Source organism: Pangasianodon hypophthalmus, chromosome 14, assembly GCF_027358585.1.
Source record: "Pangasianodon hypophthalmus isolate fPanHyp1 chromosome 14, fPanHyp1.pri, whole genome shotgun sequence".
Lineage (NCBI taxonomy): Eukaryota > Metazoa > Chordata > Actinopteri > Siluriformes > Pangasiidae > Pangasianodon > Pangasianodon hypophthalmus.
The window spans coordinates 24,543,682-24,567,634 of record NC_069723.1 but is presented as its reverse complement, the minus strand read 5'-3'; the positions used below and the strand labels follow the sequence as shown (position 1 = coordinate 24,567,634).

At 37.7% G+C, this 23,953-nt stretch overlaps 2 protein-coding genes across 2 annotated transcripts in view; one reads left to right on the top strand and one right to left on the bottom strand.

The window, feature by feature from the left end:
• Positions 1-9,198, top strand: part of pkn2a (protein kinase N2a) — a 37,596-nt gene extending 28,398 nt beyond the window's left edge. The window contains exons 12-22 of the mRNA XM_026935004.3: positions 20-140; positions 2,424-2,566; positions 2,698-2,794; positions 3,140-3,231; positions 3,322-3,498; positions 4,282-4,344; positions 4,451-4,527; positions 4,673-4,815; positions 5,724-5,831; positions 5,931-6,011; positions 7,346-9,198. Coding sequence (XP_026790805.1) covers positions 20-140; positions 2,424-2,566; positions 2,698-2,794; positions 3,140-3,231; positions 3,322-3,498; positions 4,282-4,344; positions 4,451-4,527; positions 4,673-4,815; positions 5,724-5,831; positions 5,931-6,011; positions 7,346-7,549 — 1,306 coding nt within the window. The 3' untranslated portion in view covers positions 7,550-9,198. The remainder of the gene's footprint in view (positions 1-19; positions 141-2,423; positions 2,567-2,697; positions 2,795-3,139; positions 3,232-3,321; positions 3,499-4,281; positions 4,345-4,450; positions 4,528-4,672; positions 4,816-5,723; positions 5,832-5,930; positions 6,012-7,345) is intronic.
• A 951-nt stretch (positions 9,199-10,149) lies between these two features.
• Positions 10,150-22,000, bottom strand: gtf2b (general transcription factor IIB). Its single transcript, XM_026935030.3, has 7 exons — positions 21,873-22,000; positions 19,694-19,800; positions 15,151-15,284; positions 14,863-15,009; positions 13,450-13,579; positions 11,644-11,925; positions 10,150-10,635 (listed from the first exon to the last, which is right to left on the bottom strand). The coding sequence occupies exons 1-7, from the start codon at positions 21,887-21,889 to the stop codon at positions 10,502-10,504; spliced, it is 951 nt and encodes a 316-aa protein (XP_026790831.1). The 5' UTR covers positions 21,890-22,000; the 3' UTR covers positions 10,150-10,501.
• Between the last annotated feature and the right edge of the window lie 1,953 nt (positions 22,001-23,953).

Below are 23,953 nucleotides of genomic sequence, written 5' to 3'. Positions count from 1 at the left end.
TTAAATGAAATCTCCGCAGTGACTCGGCGGTGACTAAGCTGGACTTCGATAAAGACGCCACGTCTGGATCTAAGCGTTACTCACTGGGCCGAATCAGAGAAACGCTACAGGACGAGAAGATCCACAAAGAACAAGTGCAGGTAACGTCAGAACATCAGGAACACGGAGGAAGGAGAGGAACATACAGTACGGCATAAAATAACAGAACGCGTGCCATGCATGCTGTAGCGGTTTTACATTTTTTATCAAAGATAACTAACTAAAGAAACATGCTGAGTCCAAAAGCTCAGTCAAACAGGTGTTTATTATAGCGTAGAAAAGAGAGAGAGTATATTATACTCTCAGTGAAGAGCAGTTTAATAACAAACTCACAGCTCCATCACTTCTTATACGTCATCATTCTAACACACGATTGGTTACAGAGAAAAGGAGGATCTATGTCTTATTGATCACATGGTGAATGATCACATGATGAGTGTAACAGTGGAGGAGTAAAGACAGAGTTACACGAGGTCACCGGACTGCAGGTTCACCATAAAACTGCCTCAGACTGGTTTCTTCTACAGCGCTGCGAAATCAGAAACCTTGAGAGTGTGATAAAAGAAACACGTCGCATCACGTACGAGGGTCACTGCAACCTCAAAACTATAATCCAGACTAAATCGTGAGGTGTGTGTGTGTGTGTGTGTGTGTGTGTGTGTGTGTGTGTGTGTGTGTAGATGACCAGCAAGTACAAACTGAAGCCTAAACACAAAGGTAAGAAGATGATACTGTTAATAAGATGGAGGAGAAACTCGAAGTAAAATTCTGACTTCAGCGAGAACGCAGTAACGGTTTTAAACGTAGCCTGCTGGAGAGGGACAGGGCCGGGTTTCACCACATTTAATCACTTTTTATTAAACACATTTTAATGTTTATTCAGTTCATTTCATGCAGCTTTTTTCGCAGTACAGGAAATAAGTGGTGCTTGAAAGTTTGTGAACCCTTTTTGTATTTCTGCATAAATATGATCTAAAACATCATCAGATTTTCAGATTTCCTAAAAGTAGATAAACCCGATTAAACAAATGAGACAAAAATATTATATTTGGTTATTTATTTATTGAGGAAAATGATCTGATATTATATGTCTGTGAGTGGTTCAGGTCCTTCCACAACATTTCTACAGGATTAAGATCAGGACTTTGACTTGGCCATTCCTAAACATTAACTTCATTCTTCTTTAACTATTCTTTGGTAGAACGACTTTGATAGATCACTGTTTATAATTCAATATCACCACATGATCAGAAAAGTAACAGCTTAAACAGAATAAATGCATCATTCTGTTTATTCACTGCTGCTGAATCTTTTATTCATTTATTCTGTGGCATTTTGGTGTAAAAGGCAGCACACATAGTCTTACAACACTTACATTTTTTACACCAATTTTAAATAAACAGCCTTAAATACAGTCAGTGTGTGCTGAAACATTCCAGTTCATAAGAAAGGGTTCATTTTACATGTAATTGTTATCGGAGTATCTCTGAGATTTTCCTGTCGTTTAGTTTTTATGGACTGTCGTTCTTATGTCTTTTACCTTCTATAAAATGAGCAGCAGACATACAGTAAAGTGCAAGGGGTGCCAAGACTTTTGCACAGTACTGTAAATATCCCAGGTAATAAATATCCCATCTGAGTGGACTTTTTTTTTTTTAGTAAAGACTTATATATCCTGTGGGAAACTTTGCACTAACTAACTATTTTCTAACAAAGTGGAGTTTAAAACACAGAATACAATAAAATACAGACATTTAAAAAGACTGAAGTCTTTTTATTCCTTTTATAACAGAAATTTGCCATTGATTACAATTTTTTAATTTTTATTAAAGAATGATGCATCATACATTTTATCCATTTACAGTTACATTTAATGTAATGGAACGTACACGAAACAACTTAGTTCCTGTTTCTCGCTTACGTTATAGCAGCTATAAACACTCTCTCTTGAAGAAAAAAACGCAGCTTGTCATGTTACTGAGAAACCGCAGAAAGTGTAAACTCCTCTGTCCTGAAGATGTCGGGAAACTTCAAGTTACAGCTTTACCTCTGACTGTTACAAAGCGCTGACACTGGAGACTCCTTCCATCAATGTTAAACATCTAACAAAATATCAATGATCTTTTAAATCCTTTTATTATCAGTGGAGCGTTCGCTGTACACGTCCCTGTGAATGAGCTGTTACTATAGAAACCATAACGCATTAGAACGAGTTCGTTAATATAAACCTGTGATTTGCAGCTGTGCTACTGTCAGAGCTGCTGTTCTAGGAAATTAATCAACACCTTCTGATCGGAATGCAAGGAGCTAAACGCTTATCCACGTCCAGCTCACGTCTCACGTGTGTGAGCGTTATTCTAAATGTTGAACGCCCCTCTCCACAGGACACTCTGAGATCCTTCGACTTCCTGAACAACAGGAACAGCGTAGTGGGAACATCAGAGCTCAAACACACCACGGGGGATGATACACAGCTCGAAACGCCGCGGCTGGAGCTCATCACTGTTCAGAAGCGCAGGGAGATCAGGTGATGCGCTGCTTCTGCTTTTTACGCTAGCTAACCTCACTAATAATAACTATTTACCTACTGTCACTCTTTAGCATTCCGTGTGATTTTACTGATTAAATTATTCATGCCCTTGATGTACTGATTTTTAGGGACAAGGAAGAGGATGATGAAGAGGAAGAGCAGTTCCACTTCAGTCTCAGAAACTTTAAATGTATCGCAGTGTTAGGACGCGGCCATTTTGGAAAGGTACCTCTTAAAATTACACAGTGTTTAATGCTGGTTTTCTTCCTTTCTTTCTTTCTTTCTTTCTTTCTTTCTATCATCCATGTTCCTTTTTCTCTGTTCTTTCTTTGTTTTTCTTTTCTTCCTTTGTTTTATGCATCTGTTCTTGCTTACATTCTTCTTTCATCCACATGTTCCTTCTTTTCTGTATCTGATTTGTTTGTTCGTTCTTTTTCCCTCCTTTCTTTCATTCACATGTTCCTTATTCCCACGCCTGCCCACATCTCCTCTTCTTTTTCCCTTTTTTTTTTTGCGCAGCGTTTGAGTAGTTTACGATGCCTTTCCCACTCGGCTGTGTCTCATCCACAGGTTTTATTAGCCGAGTACAGCATCACAGGAGAAATGTTCGCCATCAAGGCTCTAAAGAAAGGAGACATCGTGGCTCGTGATGAAGTTGACAGGTGCGGGATAAATGTGTATTATTTTTGACATTGTGAGATGAACGTTTGTGATGAGTAGCGATGCTGAAGTTCAGTGCGTTATCCGTGCAGCCTGATGTGTGAGAAGAGGATCTTCGAGACGGTGAACAGCGTTCGGCACCCGTTCCTCGTCAACCTGTTCGCCTGCTTCCAGACCAAAGAGCACGTGTGTTTCGTGATGGAGTACGCAGCAGGAGGAGACCTCATGATGCACATCCACGCTGACGTCTTCTCAGAACCACGTGCCATGTGAGTGCTAAACACTTCCCTAATCATGGATCACGTGCCATGTCAGTGCTAAACACTTCCCTAATCACGGATCATACTCAGAGTCAAAAACCTGCATTTTAATGTGGGAAAGGTTCCGTGTATTTAGAGTCGGGTTACGCAGCTGTTTAAGTCAAATTTCTGGTCTCCACTTTATTAAAATCACGTGAGTTTTCCAGATGTTCTCGAGTAGAAGTGTCTGAGACAGTTGTTTTTCAATAACATCTAGACACCACCTTTAAACACAAACACTTCCCTTTAAACCTGAAAAAACTGGGCACTAAAGAAGGAAATGGTGGTTTTTTTTCGTCTTTGCTATAAAAATAATACAATGCAAAGAAAAAGCAAGAGACAATTTAAAAATGAAAACATAAAAAGACTAATACATTTAGTACTATACTGCTAATATATTCCTGCATGAATAGTCCTAGCTGTAATGATCACAATAATCACTGGTTTAATTTAACAAAATGGTTTCCTCACTCATTATTCAGCAGCACATAGAATAGCACTTGATCCAGCACAGCCTGTTGTTTTGCTTTTTAGTTATATTGCATGCCGTCAGTTTCTCGTGCAAACAACTTCATGAAGCCACGAGATATTAAATCGAGGTCATGAAATAGTAATGTGTGTGCAGGATGTTGGTGATTTTGTCACACTTTTAATTCTCTGTTTTGAAGAATAAGCTTTTCATACTTGTTAGCCTCATTAGCTTTGTAACTCTTAATTTCACTCGTTACTGTTTTTGTCACTTTCCTCTGGCAGGTTTTACGCAGCTTGCGTCGTCTTGGGGTTACAGTTTTTACACGAGCACAGGATTGTGTACAGGTATAAAAACATTCACGTACATGTCCACACAGTTATCGCAGTTTAATGTTTACTTCCTGTGGAGGATGTGAGCGTGGAAATGATTGTAGTGAAATGTAACCTGCAGAGATCTGAAGCTGGATAATTTACTGCTGGACACGGAGGGTTACGTGAAAATCGCAGACTTCGGTCTTTGTAAAGAAGGTGAGAGAGATGATGCCTTTATTCACTCAACACAGAGCATTTCAATTTAGACTTGGCTAGCTAGTCACCATCAATGCTCTGTGTGTGTGTGTGTGTGTGTGTGTGTGTGTGTGTGTGTGTGTGTGTGTGTGTGTGTGTGTGTCAGGAATGGGCTTCCAGGATCGGACGAGTACTTTCTGTGGTACTCCAGAGTTCCTGGCCCCCGAGGTGCTAACGGAGACGTCATACACCCGAGCTGTTGACTGGTGGGGGCTCGGAGTGCTCATCTTCGAGATGCTGGTCGGCGAGGTGAGGCTTTTCATACACACACACACACACACTCCATGTATTGCGGTTATCGTAAAATAATCAGTGATAGGTGTGATGAAGCAGAGTTACTGTTACTGCTCTGAATTTAATTATTTTCCTCTAACAGCACGTCCCAAAGTGTTCTATTCCTCTTACTCCACAGCAATTTACCAACTGTTACACTTTATTTATTAACAAATCAAAGGTCATAGTTTTCATACATTTATACTAACATTTATTCTTGTGGAAGCTAGTTCCTGTTCTCACTTACGTTATAGCAGCTATAAACAGTCGTTCCCTCACCAGCTTTTCTTTCTTTCTCTCTCTCGAATTTAATAAGACAAAAAAAAATACGCAGCTCGTCATGTTACCGAGAAACCGCGAAGAAGCGTAAACTCCTCTGTCCTGAAGATGTCGGGAAAACTTAACATTTTTTTAAAATCTGTTTATTATTAGTGCAGCGTCTGCTGTACACGTCCCCGTGAATGAGCTGTCACTATAGAAACGATAATGTATCAGAACGAGTGCGTTAATATAAACCCGCGCTACTGTTAGAGCTGCTGTTATAGAGAACTAATCAACACCTTCTGACCAATCAGAATCCAGAATTCAGCAGTGCCGTGATAGAAATCTTTATAATACAACGGACCTCTGCTTAGACTATCATAGCTAACGCATGACCTAGTTTGCTAACGATCTGCTTTAGCTGGGGGTTTATTGCTAGCATTACTATCTAGCTAAGTTAATGTTAGCCAAGTGACTCAAAGAGTCACTAACATTGTATGGCGGCCATTTTAATAAATAATTTTCAGGGCTTGAAAAGAGTTGCGTAATAAAATTCGGCTTCTGATTGGTCAATCGGTCGTGTACAAACAAATGAGCTGCTATAAGAGTGTGGTTCCTTGCAGTCTCCGTTTCCCGGTGATGATGAAGAGGAGGTGTTTGACAGCATCGTGAACGACGAGGTGCGCTACCCGAGGTTCCTCTCCACCGAGGCCATCTCCATCATGAGGAGGGTGAGTGAGTGCTGTGAACATTACCCCTGTTCATCACAGCAGCCTGATGTACGCTGTGCACATTAGCATGATTAGCCGTAATGTTCATATTTCGTGCAGTTGTTGAGGAGGAATCCCGAGCGACGTCTGGGAGGAGGAGACCGCGACGCCGAGGAAGTCAAGAAGCATCTGTTCTTCCGAGTGAGTGAATATCATTAACCCTACGTTCACACTAGCGTGTGACACAGCGACCGTTTTCTGTGTACGTGCTCATCACAGATTCCAGCGACATTTGAATTAAGAGCTTCTGTGCAAATTAGATCAGACACACGAAAGCAAATGGAGGGAAATTTCCCTGCAGGTAAACAGCGCATGATTCACACCTGTGACGTTGCTGGGTTTCAGCGTGAAGGACAGAACCTCCTCAAATACCACTGCTATCCCAGGAATGCAATTTAGGGAAGGGATGGAGGGAGAGAAAGAATAAGTAGGAATGAGAGAAAGAAGAGAAAGAAAGGAAAAGAAAGTAAAGGAAGGAGGGGAGGTGAGAAAGAGGAGGAATGAGAGAAAGAAAGAAAGAAAGAAAGAGGGAAAGAGAAAGAAAGAAAGAGGGAAAGGAAGGGATGATAGAGAAAAAGAAAAAGAAGGAAGGAGGGAAAGAAAGGAAAGAGAAGGACAGAAAGAAAAGGAGAAGGAAGGAAATGGAAGGGGATGAGAGAGAGAGAGAGAGAGAGGCAAAGAAAGAGAAGGAAGGGGGTGGAAAGGAATGAGAGAGAAAGAAAGTGAGGGGAGGAGAGAAAAAGGAAAGATGAGGAATGAGAGAACGAAAGGAGAAAGATAATGAAGGCGGGAATGAAAGGAAAGAAAAAGAATGAAGGGAAGGAAGGACAGAAAGAATGAAAGAGAAAGAAAGGGAAGGAAAGAGGAGGAAAAAGAGAAAGGAAGAAACTGAAGGAAGGAGAGAAAGAAAGGAAGGAGAGAAAGAAAGTGAAGGAAGGAAAAATAAAGGGAAGGAAAGGGATGAGCAGGAGGGTAAGAAAAGGACAGAAGGAAGGAGCAACAGAAAGGGAATGAAAGAGAAAAAAGACTTTTGTCACCAGAAAATTGAAAATGTACCAAAAGTCTGAGTTTTATAGATTTTGGATCTGCGTTCAAATTAACAGGGAATTTACGATTAAATTTACGATAAATACGGTTTTACTCTCCGACGTTTTTAACGATCGCTCACTAGAAATCCGTATAAAATACTTCGTACAAAATCCCGTATTTTTCCTCAACACTTTTGCCTTACCAAAACCACTCTGTCTCCGTTATAGAACAAACTTTACTAATCATTTGTTAGCTAAATGGCGGAAAATGAACGTAGGATGTTCTCTGAAGCCATTCAGAAGTTGTTCCTGGTTTACAGAAGAACGCAGTGTTTAAATCATGAGGAACCTTCAGCAGAACCGCTGAAGAACCTGAGCTAAGCAGAGAAATGTCTGTAAGTGTTAAGTAAACATTGACCCTCATTACTCCACTGTTCCCTCCTCCAGAACATCGACTGGAACGGACTGCTGGCGAAGAAAGTGAAGCCGCCGTTCGTGCCGACGATCCACGGAGCGAGCGACGTGAGCAATTTTGACGACGAGTTCACGTCGGAGGCGCCGGTGCTCACGCCTCCCCGAGAGCCACGCCCACTGAGCCGGGACGAGCAGGAGATGTTCGCTGACTTCGACTACATCGCTGACTGGTGTTAGCGACCGCGCGCACACGCCACGCACGCTAGCTCACCCAGACCTCATTAACCACTGTGAACACGGCTCTGCTTCCACTTCCTGTTCCACTCTCGCACCCAGGACGCTTTTACGCAAACTAGAACCTTCTAATCGAGGAGCAGCGTGGAGCAGGCGTTCAAGAAACTCACTCTCTTTACGAAGAAGGAAAAGTGCGAGGCTCAAGGTTTAATCTCCAGAGCACAAGTCCCGCCTACCTACACCACCTCTTCCTGAAAAGGGAAGGAAACACTGAGATTTTAACGTTTCCACGGTAACAATATTGAATATGGTGATAAATGTGCCACTGCTTTACAGGAGTGTATTTACCACTACAGGCTCCGCCTCCTTGTTCTTTAATGGACACAACTGTCTTACTACAACGTGATAACATGCTACGTATGCTACACACGTCCTGATTTCGTTAAGACACGACACGTCAACTAGGTACGTTACGTTAAATTTCATCAAAATTCGCAAAGTTGATTATACGACAATCACAATAATTCACGTAACGTTCAAATCTGGCTTGTGGTTATAATTAAACAATAAAAATTCAAAGCTAACATTACCCAGCTACATTGCACATTATAACAATTAGCCTAAATTTATGCTAGCTTGCTAGTGAATTCAGTTATAAATCAATTCCATAATATTTAGCCAAATGTTTGCTAGCTTTATAGTGAATTCGTCGTATAATAGTAACACCGATGTTAATGTTAGCTACGTTGCATTAGAACTTTTGACTTGTGGTCAAAATAATTTACCCAACATTACTTCAGTAGATCACTAAGTTAGCTAGCTTGCTAACACATTGCTAGGAGATCTGATTTTAATTTTTTAATTTACCCGTTTTAATAGTTAGCCCAATGTTAGTTAATTTGCTAGTGAATTTTGTTTTAATTACATGAAAAATTTTGCCGAATGCTAGCCAGATTTGTTTAAATTACATACAAATTATTTGTGTGTATTTTCATAATATAATCATAATATCATCATAATAGTTTTTACTAGCGCACTATATATAAATAATTTCTGAAAGTATCCGGATGTCCCACAATGCACTGCAGCAGGTTGGCATCTGATTGATATACTTGGAGCATATAATGCACCCACACTAATACAGCAGTATGCTAGCTAGTAAATTTAGCTAGCTAGTACATAGCTACTACTGAAACATTAAAGTTGCGTGTTAGCTGGCTAATGTTAGTCCGGTGCTGCGTTTAGCTAGCTGGCTAGCTTAGCTAATGTTGCTAAGCTATTGTGTTGTGTAGTTAAACAGTATTTTATGGTAGTACACCTGAATTAGCGTAACCTTGCTCTTGTTGACGCAGTCGCTTAGCGAAATCAGGACGTAGATAAACAGATACAGCGACTCCGAAATCACGGACAGAACTCTCCGCTGTGGGTCAAATCGCCACGGCATGAAGCGATGAGTTTATTCCGGCTGGTAGAATGTAAGGATTAGCGGAGGATAGCGTATGTTGGAGTAGCTGTTGGCTATAATGTAACATTCTAAGCAAATACGGAAAACATTATAAAGTTTTGGATGTTGATTGATTATTATTATTATTATTATACTGTGAATGTACACCGAGTCATTGAGAATCATCATGTACGGGGTGGGGGAGGGGGGGGGGGGTCAAAACATTGTACAGAGCAACAGATTGTCAATAAACATATAAACGTAGCTCCGAAGTGAGTTAACCTAAAACTTGTACTTCCATGAAATTCTGAAATAAACACTTTGTCATCGTTTTGAGTCACGAAGCTTTCTGAACACTGTTTATTGAATGAAATGAAGTACGAATTAAGACGTAAAGACCTGAAGATCAGCTGTGTTTTTATCGTCTTTGTGAAAAAAACGGACCGTGTAAAAGTTCTCCAGGAGACCGCTAGTACATAGCTACTACTGAAACATTAAAGTTGCGTGTTAGCTGGCTAATGTTAGTCCGGTGCTGCGTTTAGCTAGCTGGCTAGCTTAGCTAATGTTGCTAAGCTATCGTGTTGTGTAGTTAGGAGACCGTAGTGTTACGTTGTTTATTTCCACGTTGTAAACTCCTCCTACACACGAATACGTAAATGTTTGAAAACGATTTTTTCTTTCAAAGATAGTTTTAGTTGTTTTTTTACGCATTTCCGCCTCCTCTCCTGCTCAATACGCACCTGTTAGTGTTATTTCTGAAACATTTAACGTTTAACTGTTTATGGCACACTACCGCCACCTACTGGACCGACGGACTTTCAAATCGTTTTCATGTGAACAGAAAGTTTAAAAACATATTTAAATTAAAAAACTTGTTTGTGTGGATGGAGATGTTTTCAAAAGAGTTCACATACACAGATTCTTCTGAGAAAGTGCTGTTCTTGTGCGTGGAGAAGTTTTCAAAAACACATTTGGTGCTTCACTGCATGAAGATTTTTTTCAAAATACTTTGAGATGTTTTTCGAAAACGCCATTTGTGTAAACGTTTTCAAAAACGTAAACGAGGGGTACCAATGTGGATGGGGTCGTAGATGTATATCCAACATTTAAAAATAAATAAATAAATAAATAGATAAATAAATTCACCAGACACTTGATGTGCTTTTCTGAAAAGCATTTATTGTTTTAAATTACTAAATACAATGCAAACACACTAAACAAAATAACTCACTCGTTTCCTACAAAAGAAAATGTTTACAGTATGAAATCGGCTTAGTTGTGTCCACCAATTAAATTCTCACGTGATTTCTGTACAGTAATATATACACACAAATGAAACGTGGTTTCAGTACGGTCTGAGCTACGGTTAGCGCTAAACCGTGGAATGTGTCTCCTGTAAATCTCAAAAATCGCCACATCGGGGTAAAGAGCAAAACCTTCGCAATCAAATACAAAAGAAAACCAGAATAGAAAGAACAGTGTGTGTGTGTGTGTGTGTGTGTGTGTGTGTTTCACAGCTGAGGCAGTTTATCCACTGGCGTATCGAATTTGAAGTCTGGAGGGAAGAGATCAGCGGCTCGTGGGTAGATGAGACGGTACGACTGGCGGATGGTGACGTCAGCTACTCCGGCTATATCTCCGATTTCTATACAAGGGGAAAAAAATATAAATAAATCGTAAAGTTCCTCTACGGTTCTTATCTTAACAGCTTTCACATACAACGTAATGCAAATGTCACGTGACGGGATGGTGTGATGAGGCGGAGATACTGTTACTTTCCTATAAAAGCACATCCACCGGGGTTTGATTCCTCTTACACCACAGCAATTTACCAATTATCGCAATTTGATTCGCTTACGTTATAGCAGCTATAAACAATCTTTTTTCTCTTTAAAAAAAAAACAAAAAAAACCGCAGCTTGTCATCGTGGTACCGAGAAACGTAACATGCGTAGCGTAAACTCCTGTCCTGAAGACGTCGGAAAACTTAAACTTACAGCTTTATCTCTAACACTGGAGACTCCTTCCATAAATGTGATGAAGCAGAGTTAGTGTTACTGCTCTGAATTTAATTATTTTCCTCTAACAGCACGTCCCAAAGTGTTCTATTCCTCTTACTCCACAGCAATTTACCAACTGTTACACTTTTTATTTATTAACAAATCAAAGGTCATAGTTTTCATACATTTATTCTTGTGGAAGCTAGTTCCTGTTCTCACTTACGTTATAGCAGCTATAAACAGTCGTTCCCTCACCAGCTTTTCTTTCTTTCTCTCTCTCGAATTTAATAAGACAAAAAAAAAAAAAAACGCAGCTCGTCATGTTACCGAGAAACCGCGAAGAAGCGTAAACTCCTCTGTCCTGAAGATGTCGGAAAAACTTAACATTTTTTAAAATCTGTTTATTATTAGTGCAGCGTCTGCTGTACACGTCCCCGTGAATGAGCTGTTACTATAGAAACGATAACGTATCAGAACGAGCGCGTTAATATAAACCCGCGCTACTGTTAGAGCTGCTGTGTTAGAAAATTAATCAATGCCTTCTGACCAATCAGAATCCAGAATTCAGCAGCGCCGTGGTGTGGAAATGCCGTCTACTGGTGCGGTTCTTAGACCAGAAAGACTAAAATCAACAACCTTTGTACGGAGCCTCACCTTTCTGCGTCTTCTTCTCGGCCGAGGCCTGAGAGGCCATGTAGATGGCGGCGGCGGCGACGCTGATCGGGCTGCGTCCCGGGACCAGGTCAAGCTCCACGGCCTTCCTGGCGATGAAGGTGGCCGCCATCTGCACGTGCTTCGGCAGGCCCAGGTTGGAGCAGAAACGGGACATGAAGTCTCCGGTGGTGATGAGGTCCACGCTCGTCTCCAGAGCCTTCAGGATGAGCTTAAAGCAGCGGCCGATCTCCTTCTTGGAAATCCGGGACACGGCGCAGATCTCTGGACAAGGAGGAATTACAGACAGCGAACGTTAATGATGCTATAAAATATACTCAGAATAAAGTGACTATAAATATATATATATATATTTTACTATTTTGCTAATTAGCAGACATTCACACAACAATGACTGATTAGATTCAAGCCTCAAGACATAAAGATATAATATGAACAAACCACACAAACCACGCGCTCTTTTCTATAAAGATTACAGAGTCTTTCGTCGGATTTGTTGCCATGACAACAAATCTTATATAAAATAAACATGATTAGCTCGTTCATTATCATGCGTTTTTACTTCCTCGTGCTGTCGATCGCTACTGCAAGTCCTTGAGTTAATAAGTTTGGGCCACATTTTTGGTTGCGTTACACTCATCTAAAAAAAAAAAAAAATCGTTGGATGAAATGCATAAAACGCAAGTCACAGCTCGAGATTTATTTATTTATTTATTTATTTATTTTTCTTTTAATGCCATGTCAGCAACAATGGCTATTTTCATGGCAAGATCACGGTATGTAAAACAGGATATTCCGTAAACTCTTACAGTATTACAGAGATAAAATTTTACAACATTCCAACAGTCTCAACAACAGCAGCAGCTATAAAAGGTCCTTCACTTTGCTCGAGCTGTAAATAAGATTTTATAGAACATGGGGATGTTAGACATATTGTGAGAAGACATTTTATATATATATTTTTATATATATATATATAAACTAATCCAGAAGTCTCAAACTAGCCCATCGTCAATTATCTTTATTTATTAGTAAATAAATTGAATATACGTACCACCAATTTTTTTTTCCATCCAAACTTCCAAAGCCTTTATAAACACTTCCACCGTTGTAGATGTTCACCAGATTAATGCTGTCAACCAATCAGCATCACGCAGCACCTGCTATGCTGCCTTTTCATTGGCTGAACATACATTAACCAGAGAAAATACTAAACTAACAACTAGTAAGCTGATTAGTAATATCGATGTCAGGACTAGAGGAGTTAAACCCTCCACTAACCATCAAACCCTGAGAAATAAAGTTCTCACAACAGGAAGTTCTTACGTCTTATTCGAATTTTGTTCACATACTTTTAATGTGGATTAAAGATACATGCTCTCGTGTCATAAAAACAGCGACAGCGTCTCATTGGGGATTCAGCGTCATGTTTCACAAACCTTTCAGGAGTCAAGAAGCTCTAAAATAAACTCTACAGCCGCCTTCAGTACAGATTTAATTCAGGAACATTTTTAAATGTGCGATATTAATATATATATATATATATATTTCGTCTGTTAATTAAAACTGTAGATATTAGGGTGACGTTATTTACAGGCTGCTTATTTTTAAGTTTGGATTCAACAGATTCGAGTGACAATAATAAAAATAATCGTAAATATAATACTGTGGATTGTGGTTTTTTTTTTTTTTCTCCCGCCGCGTCTATACTGTATCACGTTTACGATAAATTGTTAAAAAAACAAAATAAATTAAAGTATTTCCTACAGAGACAGGATAGTTTCTTACCTTTAAACGTTCGGGGGACTCCCTCCTGTCTGCACGCGATGTAGAGGCATGCTGAAGCGATAGCGTCGTTACTCCTGCCCTTCAGACTCTTCTGTTCATAAACCTGCTTAAACAGGTTATTCGTACGATCCTAGTGGACACACACAAAAAAAATTACAAATACCCTTATTTCTTTGTTTAAAAAATTAAATTAATTAATTTATTGAATAAATAAAATAATTAATTAAATATTTAAATTAAATAAACTAATATTTAAATAAAAAAGTTAATTAAGTAATAAATTATTTAATATTTAATTAATAAAATATATTCCATTTCATTTTTTAACCATGAAAAAGAAAAATTAGAAATTAAATAAACTAATAAAACTTGAAATATTTACATTTTTGTTGTTTTACACTTTAAAAATATTTTTAACTTTTTGAAAAATAAATATTCTATTTTCTATTTCATTATTCACCATTTTTTATTTATTGAATTTTTTTTTTCTTCATTTTATTCCATGTATTTTTAAAAAATTTAAATAAAAATTTTAATTAAATAAATAATTTAATATTTAATTAATAAAATATATTTCATTTCATTTTTAACCATGAAAAAGAAAATAAATTAGAAATTAAATAAACTAATAAAACTTGAAATATATAAATTTTTCTTGTTTTACACTTTAAAGATATTTTAACATTTTGAAAAATATATATTCTATTTTTATTTCATTATTCACCTTTTTTTTTTAATTTATTGAATTCTTTTTCTTCATTTTATTCTGTGTATTTTTTAAAAATCTAAATAAAAATTTAAATAAATTAATTAATATTTCATTAATAAAATATATTCTATTTCACTTTTAACCATTAAAAAGAAAATGAATTAGAAATTAAATAAATAAATAATTTAATATTTAATTAATAAAATATATTCCATTTCATTTTTAACCATGAAAAAGAAAATAAATTACAAATTAAATAAACTAATAAAACTTGAAATTTTTACATTTTTCTTATGTTTTACACTTTAAAAATATTTTACACTTTTTGGAAAATATATATTCTATTTTTATTTCATTATTCACCATTTTTTATTTATTGAATTTTTTTTTCTTCATTTTATTCCGTGTATTTTTAATCATTTCATTTTACTACTTGACTGTACAGCACTTCAACTTACCACCATGTGTATGAGAAGTGATCTATAACATTATTATTATTATTATTATTATTATTATTACTACTACAGTCATTAATATAGCAATTAAAAAGACTCTTTTTTCCTCCTAAATATTTCTAAAGCAACAACTTCCAGTTCTCAGAGATCTCACAATAACTGAGAAACATTTAGAAAATATTGCTAAATAGTGCGCGCGAGACAAACGGCACACTTTGGGGTAATTCTAAGGGTCTAGACGACACTCACGACGATGTTTCGTGGCAGGTTTATCCTGTCCGCCATGGTGCTGATCTCTTTAAAGGCGTTCAGCATAGCTCTGTCCGAGCTGCTCATCGTCCTCCGGTTCTGATATTTCGAGTTGCCGAACTCATCGAAACTCGCAGCACCCGTTCCCTGAAGAGGGGGGGAGATTAAAATTTTTTCATACGACAGCATTTTTATACCATAATCTGATTTTTCGCAAATGACACACACACATTAAGTACAAAAAAAAACACTACGTAGCTAACAGACGTCTTCTCCGAGTGTTCGTACCTTTCCGATCATCGTAGTGAGGTCTCCTCCGTTGAGGAGCGGGTTCTGGGCGTCACCGACACGTGACGGGTCTTTGGTGGCTTTTTCGTTCGTGAACGTCCTCCACTCCGAGCCGACGTCGATCACGCGGTCACCTGCCGAGGATGAGGAACACGGAGGGGGTTACGCTCGCACATCCACGTCGTTTTAAAAGCTTTAAACGGAGGTGTGAAGCGTCTCGTACGCTATTGGCTACTGGGGAAATCCTGTAAGATCTTCGACACGCTACTACGTGCTAATTTACACGCTAATTTCCAGCACACGTGGAACCCTTTATCATTGTTTTAAACACATTTGATGCATCATCGGTTGTCTTGACACTATCGTAACATAAAAATGTCGTAAAGACAAAATTATTAGCCCCCTATGAAATATTTCATTATTTTTCAAACAATTCCCAAGTGCTGTTTAATGGAGTGAAAAATTTTTTCAACACAGCATTTCTAAACATGATAGTTTATTTAGGAAACTTGGAGTTTTTGTAAAACGAATAGAAACGAAATTATAACCAAGAATTAAAAAAGTCTACAGGTCAAAATTATTAGCTTTCTGATGTTAATAGTCAATAGCGTATCCCTTTTGTGGATAACAGCCTTTAGTCGTTTGCTGTAGTTCTGAACAAGTTTCAGGCATGTCTCCTGAGCAGTTGCAGCCCATTCCTCCATAGCAAATCTCTCAAGATCCTCCAGATTTGTTGGTCTCCTGGCATGGACTCTGGTCTTCAGTGTGTCCTGCAGATTTTCTATTGGACTCAAGTCTGGGCCAGTCCAGGACGTTCACTTTGCTCATTTGGAGGTAGTTCTTCACCAGAAGTCAGGTATGCTTTGGGTCAATATCATGCTTGAAGACAAAACGTCGACCCAAACCAAGTTTTGTTGCAGATTGTCTTTCAAAATCTTCTTGTAGTCTTCCTTTTTCATGTTTCCTTCGACCCTGACGAGATTCCCAGTTCCAAACGCACTGAAACATCCCCACAGCATTATACTCCCACCACCATGCTTCACTGTGGGAACGGTGTTCTTCGGGTTGAGTGCCTCTCCCTTCTTTCTCCAAACATAGGCAACATCTCTATGGCCAAAGAGCTCTAGTTTTGTCTCATCTGACCAAAGGACGTGTTTCCATTAGTCATCATTTTTATCCAGGTTGTCCTTGGCAAATTTCAGTCCAGCCTGGAGGTGTCTCTTCTTCAGAAGTGGAGTTTTTCTTGGTCGGCAACCTCGCAGTCCATTCCTGTGCAGGGCTCTAGTGACCGTCTTCGTTGAGACATCAATCCCAGACTTGAATAAATCATTCAGTAGTGTCTTGGAAGTTGTTCTTGGGTCTTTGGAAACCTCTCTCACTAGTTTTCTTTCCAAAGTTCTTGAAATCTTTCGCTTCCTACCACTGCCAGTCTCGTTCTCCACGGTGTGGGTGTCTTCAAACCTCTTGATAATACTTCTCACGGCAGTTCTTGACACTTGACAACACTTTGATAAACGTGTATATATCCTTCTCCTCCCTTGTGAACATTAACAATTCTAAACTAATTTCTTTTGTCTTTGCCGTGATGACAGTACAAATTATTTTACAAGTTGTTTTGCAAGATACTAATCCTCAGCTTAAAGTGAAATTTAAAGGCTTGAAAGATTAATTAGGCCAGTAATTGGAAGTAGCCAATCAAACATCATTTCTTAAGGGGGCTCATAATATTGACCTTAGCAGTTTTTTATTTTTGTTAAATAATTCTTTTATTCCAGGCAAATTAAAAGAAATAAGGCTTTCTCTAGAGGAAAAATATAATATGAAATACTGTGATAAAATTCCATTACTCTGTTAAACATCACTTGGGGAAATATTTGAAAAAGAACTGAAATTTCATAGGGGGGCTAATAATTTTGTCTTCAACTGTATATCGATATTATTGCCGTGCTGACGTACGACACGAAGTGGAGTCACAACCAAATACAAACTGCATTATTTTCGTATAACCGCAGTCTGGAGATGTTGGTCCATCTATATCATGGCAAAATGTCAATAAATACAATGTTTAATTTATTAATGAAATGAAATGTCACACATTTTAACAGTTTATAGTTAGATTTAATGTTGTGGAATGTCCGAGAGACGAGTTAGTTTCTGTTCTCATTTACGTTGTAGCTGCGATAAACAGTCAATCCCTCACCAGCCTCTCTTTTCTCTCTCTCGCTCAAAAAAAATAAAAAAGAAAGTAACAAAGAAAGAAAGAAATGCAGCCTGTCGTGTACTAAAAAACCGGAAAGCGCAAACTCCTCTGTCCTGAAAACTTTCCTGTGCTGTGAAACTCTGAATGTTACAAGCGCAGCTCCTATGCGAGCGGCAGTGTTTACATGCTCGCTTACGTATCTTACGTAAATCCAGAGGATTAAAAGCGGCGTCCCCTAGACGCCACGTCAGAGCCGAAACATCTCTGTGTGTCATCTGGTTTCCAGGTCGAACTGTAATGTTTAGCGATTTCGTGCGCAGTGACGTTAAACACGAGATCTGTTTCTCTTTAAAACTTTCTGCTGTCGTTGTGATTGTCGTCATGATCCGCATCTGAAATCAAAAACACTCACCGTACATTCAAAAGTATTTATTTATTTTAAAAAATCCAGAAGACTAGCATTCAAAACAGAGCTTTTGTTAAGATTAAGAGTATTTAAAATTCAAACACTACCTGTAATAGGAAAGCCGTTAGCGTTAATGGTTTGGAATAGTATATAAGTATGCGAGACATGATGTTAGTTTGTTCAGTAGTGGACACAGTGTCACATGATGCTACTCTGCCTCCACTATTTAATTTGGTATTGCATCATGCGGACGTGTCACGTTCATTTCTTGCAAAGAGACACACCAAATGACTGTGGCGGCCATCTTAGGTCACGTACACGCAGATAACAGCACGTATAAATCAGCTTTAACCCTGTAACAAGCAGCTGAGAGACAACAGCATGCATCCATCCGGCGTACAATAAAGCAGCTCATTCTGAGAGGTTTTAGACGTACCTTTGCGTGAACTGCGTTCAAGGTAAAATCATTAATGAGGGTTGGAGCCCAACTACATCTCAAGAACCAGACAAAAGCCTGACACTCGCCCAATGCTACAGTGTTAGTACTCAATAACAGTCTAGAAGAGTATATACTGTCAGAACGCGATTTGAGACAAGACGTTAATTTGTTTATTCGGTATTTATTTTGGTATTGCATCACACGGACGTAACGCATCACGTTCATTTCTTGGACGTACCAAAAGAACGCAGGATACATGCGGCGGCCATCTTGCGTACGCGTAATTAAAGATGCATTAGATAAGATTAAGTTTGTTTTTTTTTTCAAGATTATGGCTCAAGATTTTTTTTCAAGATTATGGTTATATGGGTTCGACATTTGGATGAATCCCGCCCACGTTCACGAAGCTCCGCCCCCAGGAACTTAAGTGTCTTCCCAAACAGGTTTTATTGTCGACTTTTGACTACGTTCTACAGATCTTCCAGGTTATTTCTACAAGTAAGGAATAAAAAAATTGACCACTGCACCTTTAACAGCAAGTATAAATCGGTCTTATGATCTATCACAGTGGTTCTCAACCTTTTTTTTTTCAGTATCATTTACATACGACGTCACCAGTGCAAACTAACCAGATATTAAGGTATCTAAATGCTTACAATTAGATTTATTATTATTATTAATAGAGAGTATAATTCTACTTACCATTAATGGGACACCTGGCGTTTGCATGTGTTCTTTCATTAGTATTTTCCTCACATCTTTTTTTCTCCACTAATAACAAATTTGTCAAATTTTTGATCATAAATTGATGACTGTTTTAAATCTGCCAGAGCGCGCTCTTGTAATTGTGTGCGTAAAATGTGCGCGTGTCTGAAAACAATACGTGATCACCAAAATTATTTTATATGATAAAAATTACTGTTCAAACTTTCATTTGTTTAATACATTTAAAAATATATGTATGAATTGTAAAACTATAAGTTATTAATTAATTTTTTTTTACGTGGTCAGCGTCTTGGGCCGCATTTGCATTTGCGACGGGCCGCGGGTTGCGAACCACTGATCTAGCAGCCGTTAATTCATCGTAGCGCGCTATACAGGGCGATTAGGAACGAACCACCGGTGAGTTTATGAGACGTTTTCCAGACATCTTCCCAATTTCCCTGAATGTACACTGAACACTTTTTATAGACACACACTCTCACACAAAGACTCAGTCTGATAATATATGTTTACTTGTTCACTGCACTACGCGCTGCTTCCCCTAAAATATCTCTTTTGCACAATTTCATGTAAAGTATCTTATGTAAAGTTTTGAATAGTTTTGTAAAGTTTTTGTAAAGTGTGTATAGTCACCTAAATTGATTCTTATACTTCTATGTTTAACTTGTACGTAGCACCGTGGTCCTGCGAGACACGACATTTCGTTCCACTATAAGTCCACACGTGTATCAGAATGACAATAAAGCTCGACTTGACTTGACATCTGAGTACGTACCGACGACGAGGCCACACTCGGGGCAGATCATGTCGCCGGCGCGGTAGTCCTCCACCAGCAGGGCGTCGGGGTGATTAGGGCACTGCACCTTAGGAAGAGCATCTCCACTGAGGTAAAGAGGAAGAGACACGATCGTTTATTTATTCATACGACACACCACGATGTCTAACACAAGGACACTTCGGGTCAAAATCAGTGGAGGTCACATGACCCTGGACATCCATATCGTATTTATATTTGCATCTGATTTACAGGATTTGTATTTTTCCCTTTACACCCTGTTCACCTCATCACAGGACGTTCGGCCTGTGTGCTGCACAGCTGTCATTTTAGCACATTTTATTTCTGTATTTATTCGAATGCAAGTTTTATATCTTTGTGTAAAACATTTAAAAATGTGAGAAAAACACTAGGGCTGTTCCTAAAGAAAATGAAATCGAAACCAAAATTATAAGTGCTGATCAGATCGTTATGTCTGTTGTCTAATGAGCGCTAATTAATATAAATTATCAGGATGTATTTTTGTGAAAATGTATTTATTCCATTTTTTTAAATTACAACTTTATTTTTTTTTTTTTTATTCTAAATAAAGATAAAACAATATTTCATATATTCTAATATTACATATCTCACTACAGTGGAGAAAAAAAGAACGTATTTTTATTATTTCTATTTATTTATTATTATTAAAATGTAGTTTAAATATTAGTTTTGTTATTTATTTGATATTTTATTTACACATTATATATTTTTTATTTGTGCTTAACAGGACACATTTCTCTTACATTATTAGTTCTATTTATTGGTTTATTTTAGTGTAAGTTTTTTTTGTGCTTAGCAAGACACACTTCTTTTAAATAATATTTTTTATTTACTTATATTTTAGCATTATTACTTATTTTTTATGCTTTTATTTGCACTTAGAAGGACAAATTCCTCTTTTGTATTAAAAAAAAAATAGATAAAGTGATCCGGATCTAAAAAAGAAATTAAAAAACATCTTCGTAAACATTTTTGATTATTATCATAATAGTTAGAGGTATTTTATAGAATTTATTTAATTTTATTCTAATAAAATCTGCTGTACATTTTCAGCCTGTCAGTCTATTGTACTTCTCTATTGACGACAGTGACAGTGGCTGTGTTCCAATAACCCTATTACGGATCACGTAGTGCACTTAAGTATGTAACGGTTGTTATTTAAATGTAGTGCACTATGTAGGGCGCGAGCGGACATTTTGAGACGCAGCCACGGGAGTTGCGCATGAAGAATGTAATCACGTAACGCCAAACAAACACACAAATATATCGGGGTGGGGAAAAAAAACAACACAAACAAAACTACAGACGATTTATAATCATGTTTAGCTTCCTCGAGTTTTTCAGATTTTCATCTTAAAATGTGACATATGTAAATATTTCATAAACGAGTTTATTTAATGTGAAGTTAGCCGGTTAGCCATTTCTTATTAGCCACGTTAGCAAGCTAGCAAAAAAATAAATAAAAAAATACAACAACAACAACCGGGTTTGTCGCATATCAGCTCTCATTAACTTGTCAGACAATTTCCTGAAAATAAAAAAATCAATAAATGTACATAAATTTAGTTATATAGTTAAATATTAACGTGCACGTGCATATTTGTTTAGCTAGCCGCTTAGCTTTTTTTTTTTTTTTTTTTAAACACATCTTTGCGTAATATTTATAAGTTTGTTAGCTAGGTTTTATCGTTTTATTCGTTTTTTTTAGTCGGATTTTAGTTTAAATACAGGTGCCTCTGAATTCATTCTACACTATACTATTTTCCTATTTTTAAAAATATATATATATTTTAAAACAACTACCATTAGAGTAGTACAAGCCGAGACGATGGCTGAGTCCCAAACGGCTCCGCTATTAGCCGCGAGTGCACTAGATAGGCTGCACGCGCCATTACGACGCGCCCTACATAGTGCACTAGGATAGTGCCAAAGGAAGCCATTTGGGACACGACGCCGTTCCTGTTGTTCGCCACGACATCCTAGCTCTTTTATTCCAAACAGAAGCACCACTGATTCTCATAATCACCACGAAGACAGAGGTAAATGTCTGTATTTTTCCTAATAATATCAGATATAATGGGAAAACAAACTATTAGTAAGAAACCTGGCATAAAAGAATGTTTAAAAATGTACTAACCGGCTGGTGGACGCCATACTGTCACTCTCATCTGCGCTCGAGCATAGACGGCTCGCGCTGCACCTCTATTTATAACTTTTCTAGACCACGTGACTCGCTTCCGGAAAGCCAGAAGGACCAAAAAGGTTTTGTTTTTTTGTGTTTTTTTAATTTTTCGCTTTCGTTTCCTGAAAGGTTTAAAAATTGCACTCATTTGTTTGACTTTCGTTTCCTTTCCAAATAATGAGACTATCCAACTGGAAAAAAGCCCAAAAAACTAATGATTTGATAAAATAAAATAAATATCGCATAATATTATGTTTGATACATTATTAAGGAAAATGTCTTTTCAGTATTATCTATCTAAATTTACAAAAGTATGTGCACCCCAAGCAATCTCCAAACTGTTATCACAAAGTCTGAAGCTCACAATTGTATAGAATGTCTTTGTGTGCTGTAGCTTTACAGTTTCCCTTCACTGGAACTCAAACCTGTTCCAGCATGACAATGCTCCTGTGCACAAAGCGAGCTCCATGAAGACATGGTGTGTGAAGGTTGGAGTGGAAGAACTCGAGTGTCCTGCACAGAGCCCTGACCTCAACCCCACTGAACACCTTTGGGATGAACTGGAACACCGACTGAACCCCAGACCTCCTCGACATCCCAACATCAGCGCCTGACCTCACTAAAGCTCTTGTAGCTGAATGAACACAAATCCCCACAGCCACGCTCCAACATCTAGTGGAAAGCTTCCCAGAAGAGTGGAGCTTATTATAACAGCAAACACAGGGGAATAAATCTGGAATGATGTACATTCTTTTGGCCATATAGTGTAATTTCCCTATTGATGAAAATAAAGGGAAAGAAAAAGACTAAAAAAAAGACTCTTTACACCAAAGGCCACATCACCTCTGCTGTTATTCAGTATTTAAAAGTGCAATTCATGGAAGGAAGATTGACAGGCAAGTGAGCATTTAAATAAGTTTAAATATTGAATATATCTGTGGAGTGGGTGTTACCGTTTTATTTAACATTGTTAAAATAAGCTATTCGTATTTCATTGTTTTGGTTTTTGTTGCAATGGATTAAGACCCTCTTTTTCAACCATTTTATGGGTTTTATATCCTCAGCCAGGTAAAATGTCAAGGCATTAGTGATTCCAGTACTTACTTGTTTTCTTTGCTTTTTTTTCGAGTGTGTTTGTTTACTTCAGTGCTGTTTCTGACCGCGGTGTTGTTCACATGTTCTCCATATCCTTGTCTGCACACACACATAGTTTGGGCATATAGTGTAAGGACATAAGTGCGTAAAATCATTCATGTGAATCTCTCTAAAACAGTATGGTACATTGATAAGCTGCTTATATAGCAAAGTTTTGGTCTTTCTGGTAATAAACTAGCAACAATAACAACCACATTTATCCATATATTTAATTATTTGTTTTATATGTTCAAGGTCAGTTCTGTGAAGTCAAGCGTGGCACACACAGAGGGTTTAATAAACAGGATATGAAATATACAGTTTAAACTCTTACTTCCGGTGTTATGGTCGAGGTGAACAGCTGCAGTGTTTCAGAAATGAGATGTAAAGCAGCTTAGTGTGGTCATGTGTCTATCACTTTATATGGCTTGAAGGACACTTTATAGTGCACTGCATCACGTGTTCTGTATCTATTAGAAGGCAATAGATTAAAAAAGGCTCTAGATTTGACCAGATCCTGAGTCATTACAAAATCCCAAACCAGTAAATACAATTTTACAGAAGATGTGCTGCTTGTAAAGTTGGGAAGAAAAGTGAAATATTTTGACCTACAAGTGATCATTCTCACACACTGTACTGTATAATCTTTTTATATTCATTTCTTCTTTTTACATAATTTTGCACTAATGCATTTTTTTATATAAACGTTCATGTCATCTGTCTTTGAAAGTTTTTTTTTTTTTTAATATTTAGAATATAGTTAAGTGTTCTTCATTTTAGAGCTCCTCAAACACTTTCTTTAGACGCAACTAGAACCTGGATAAGAAAAACAAAAACTGATTTTATCCAAGAGTCGGTGTTTTAGCAAGAACCCAAGAAAAACTGCATTAAAATTACAATTT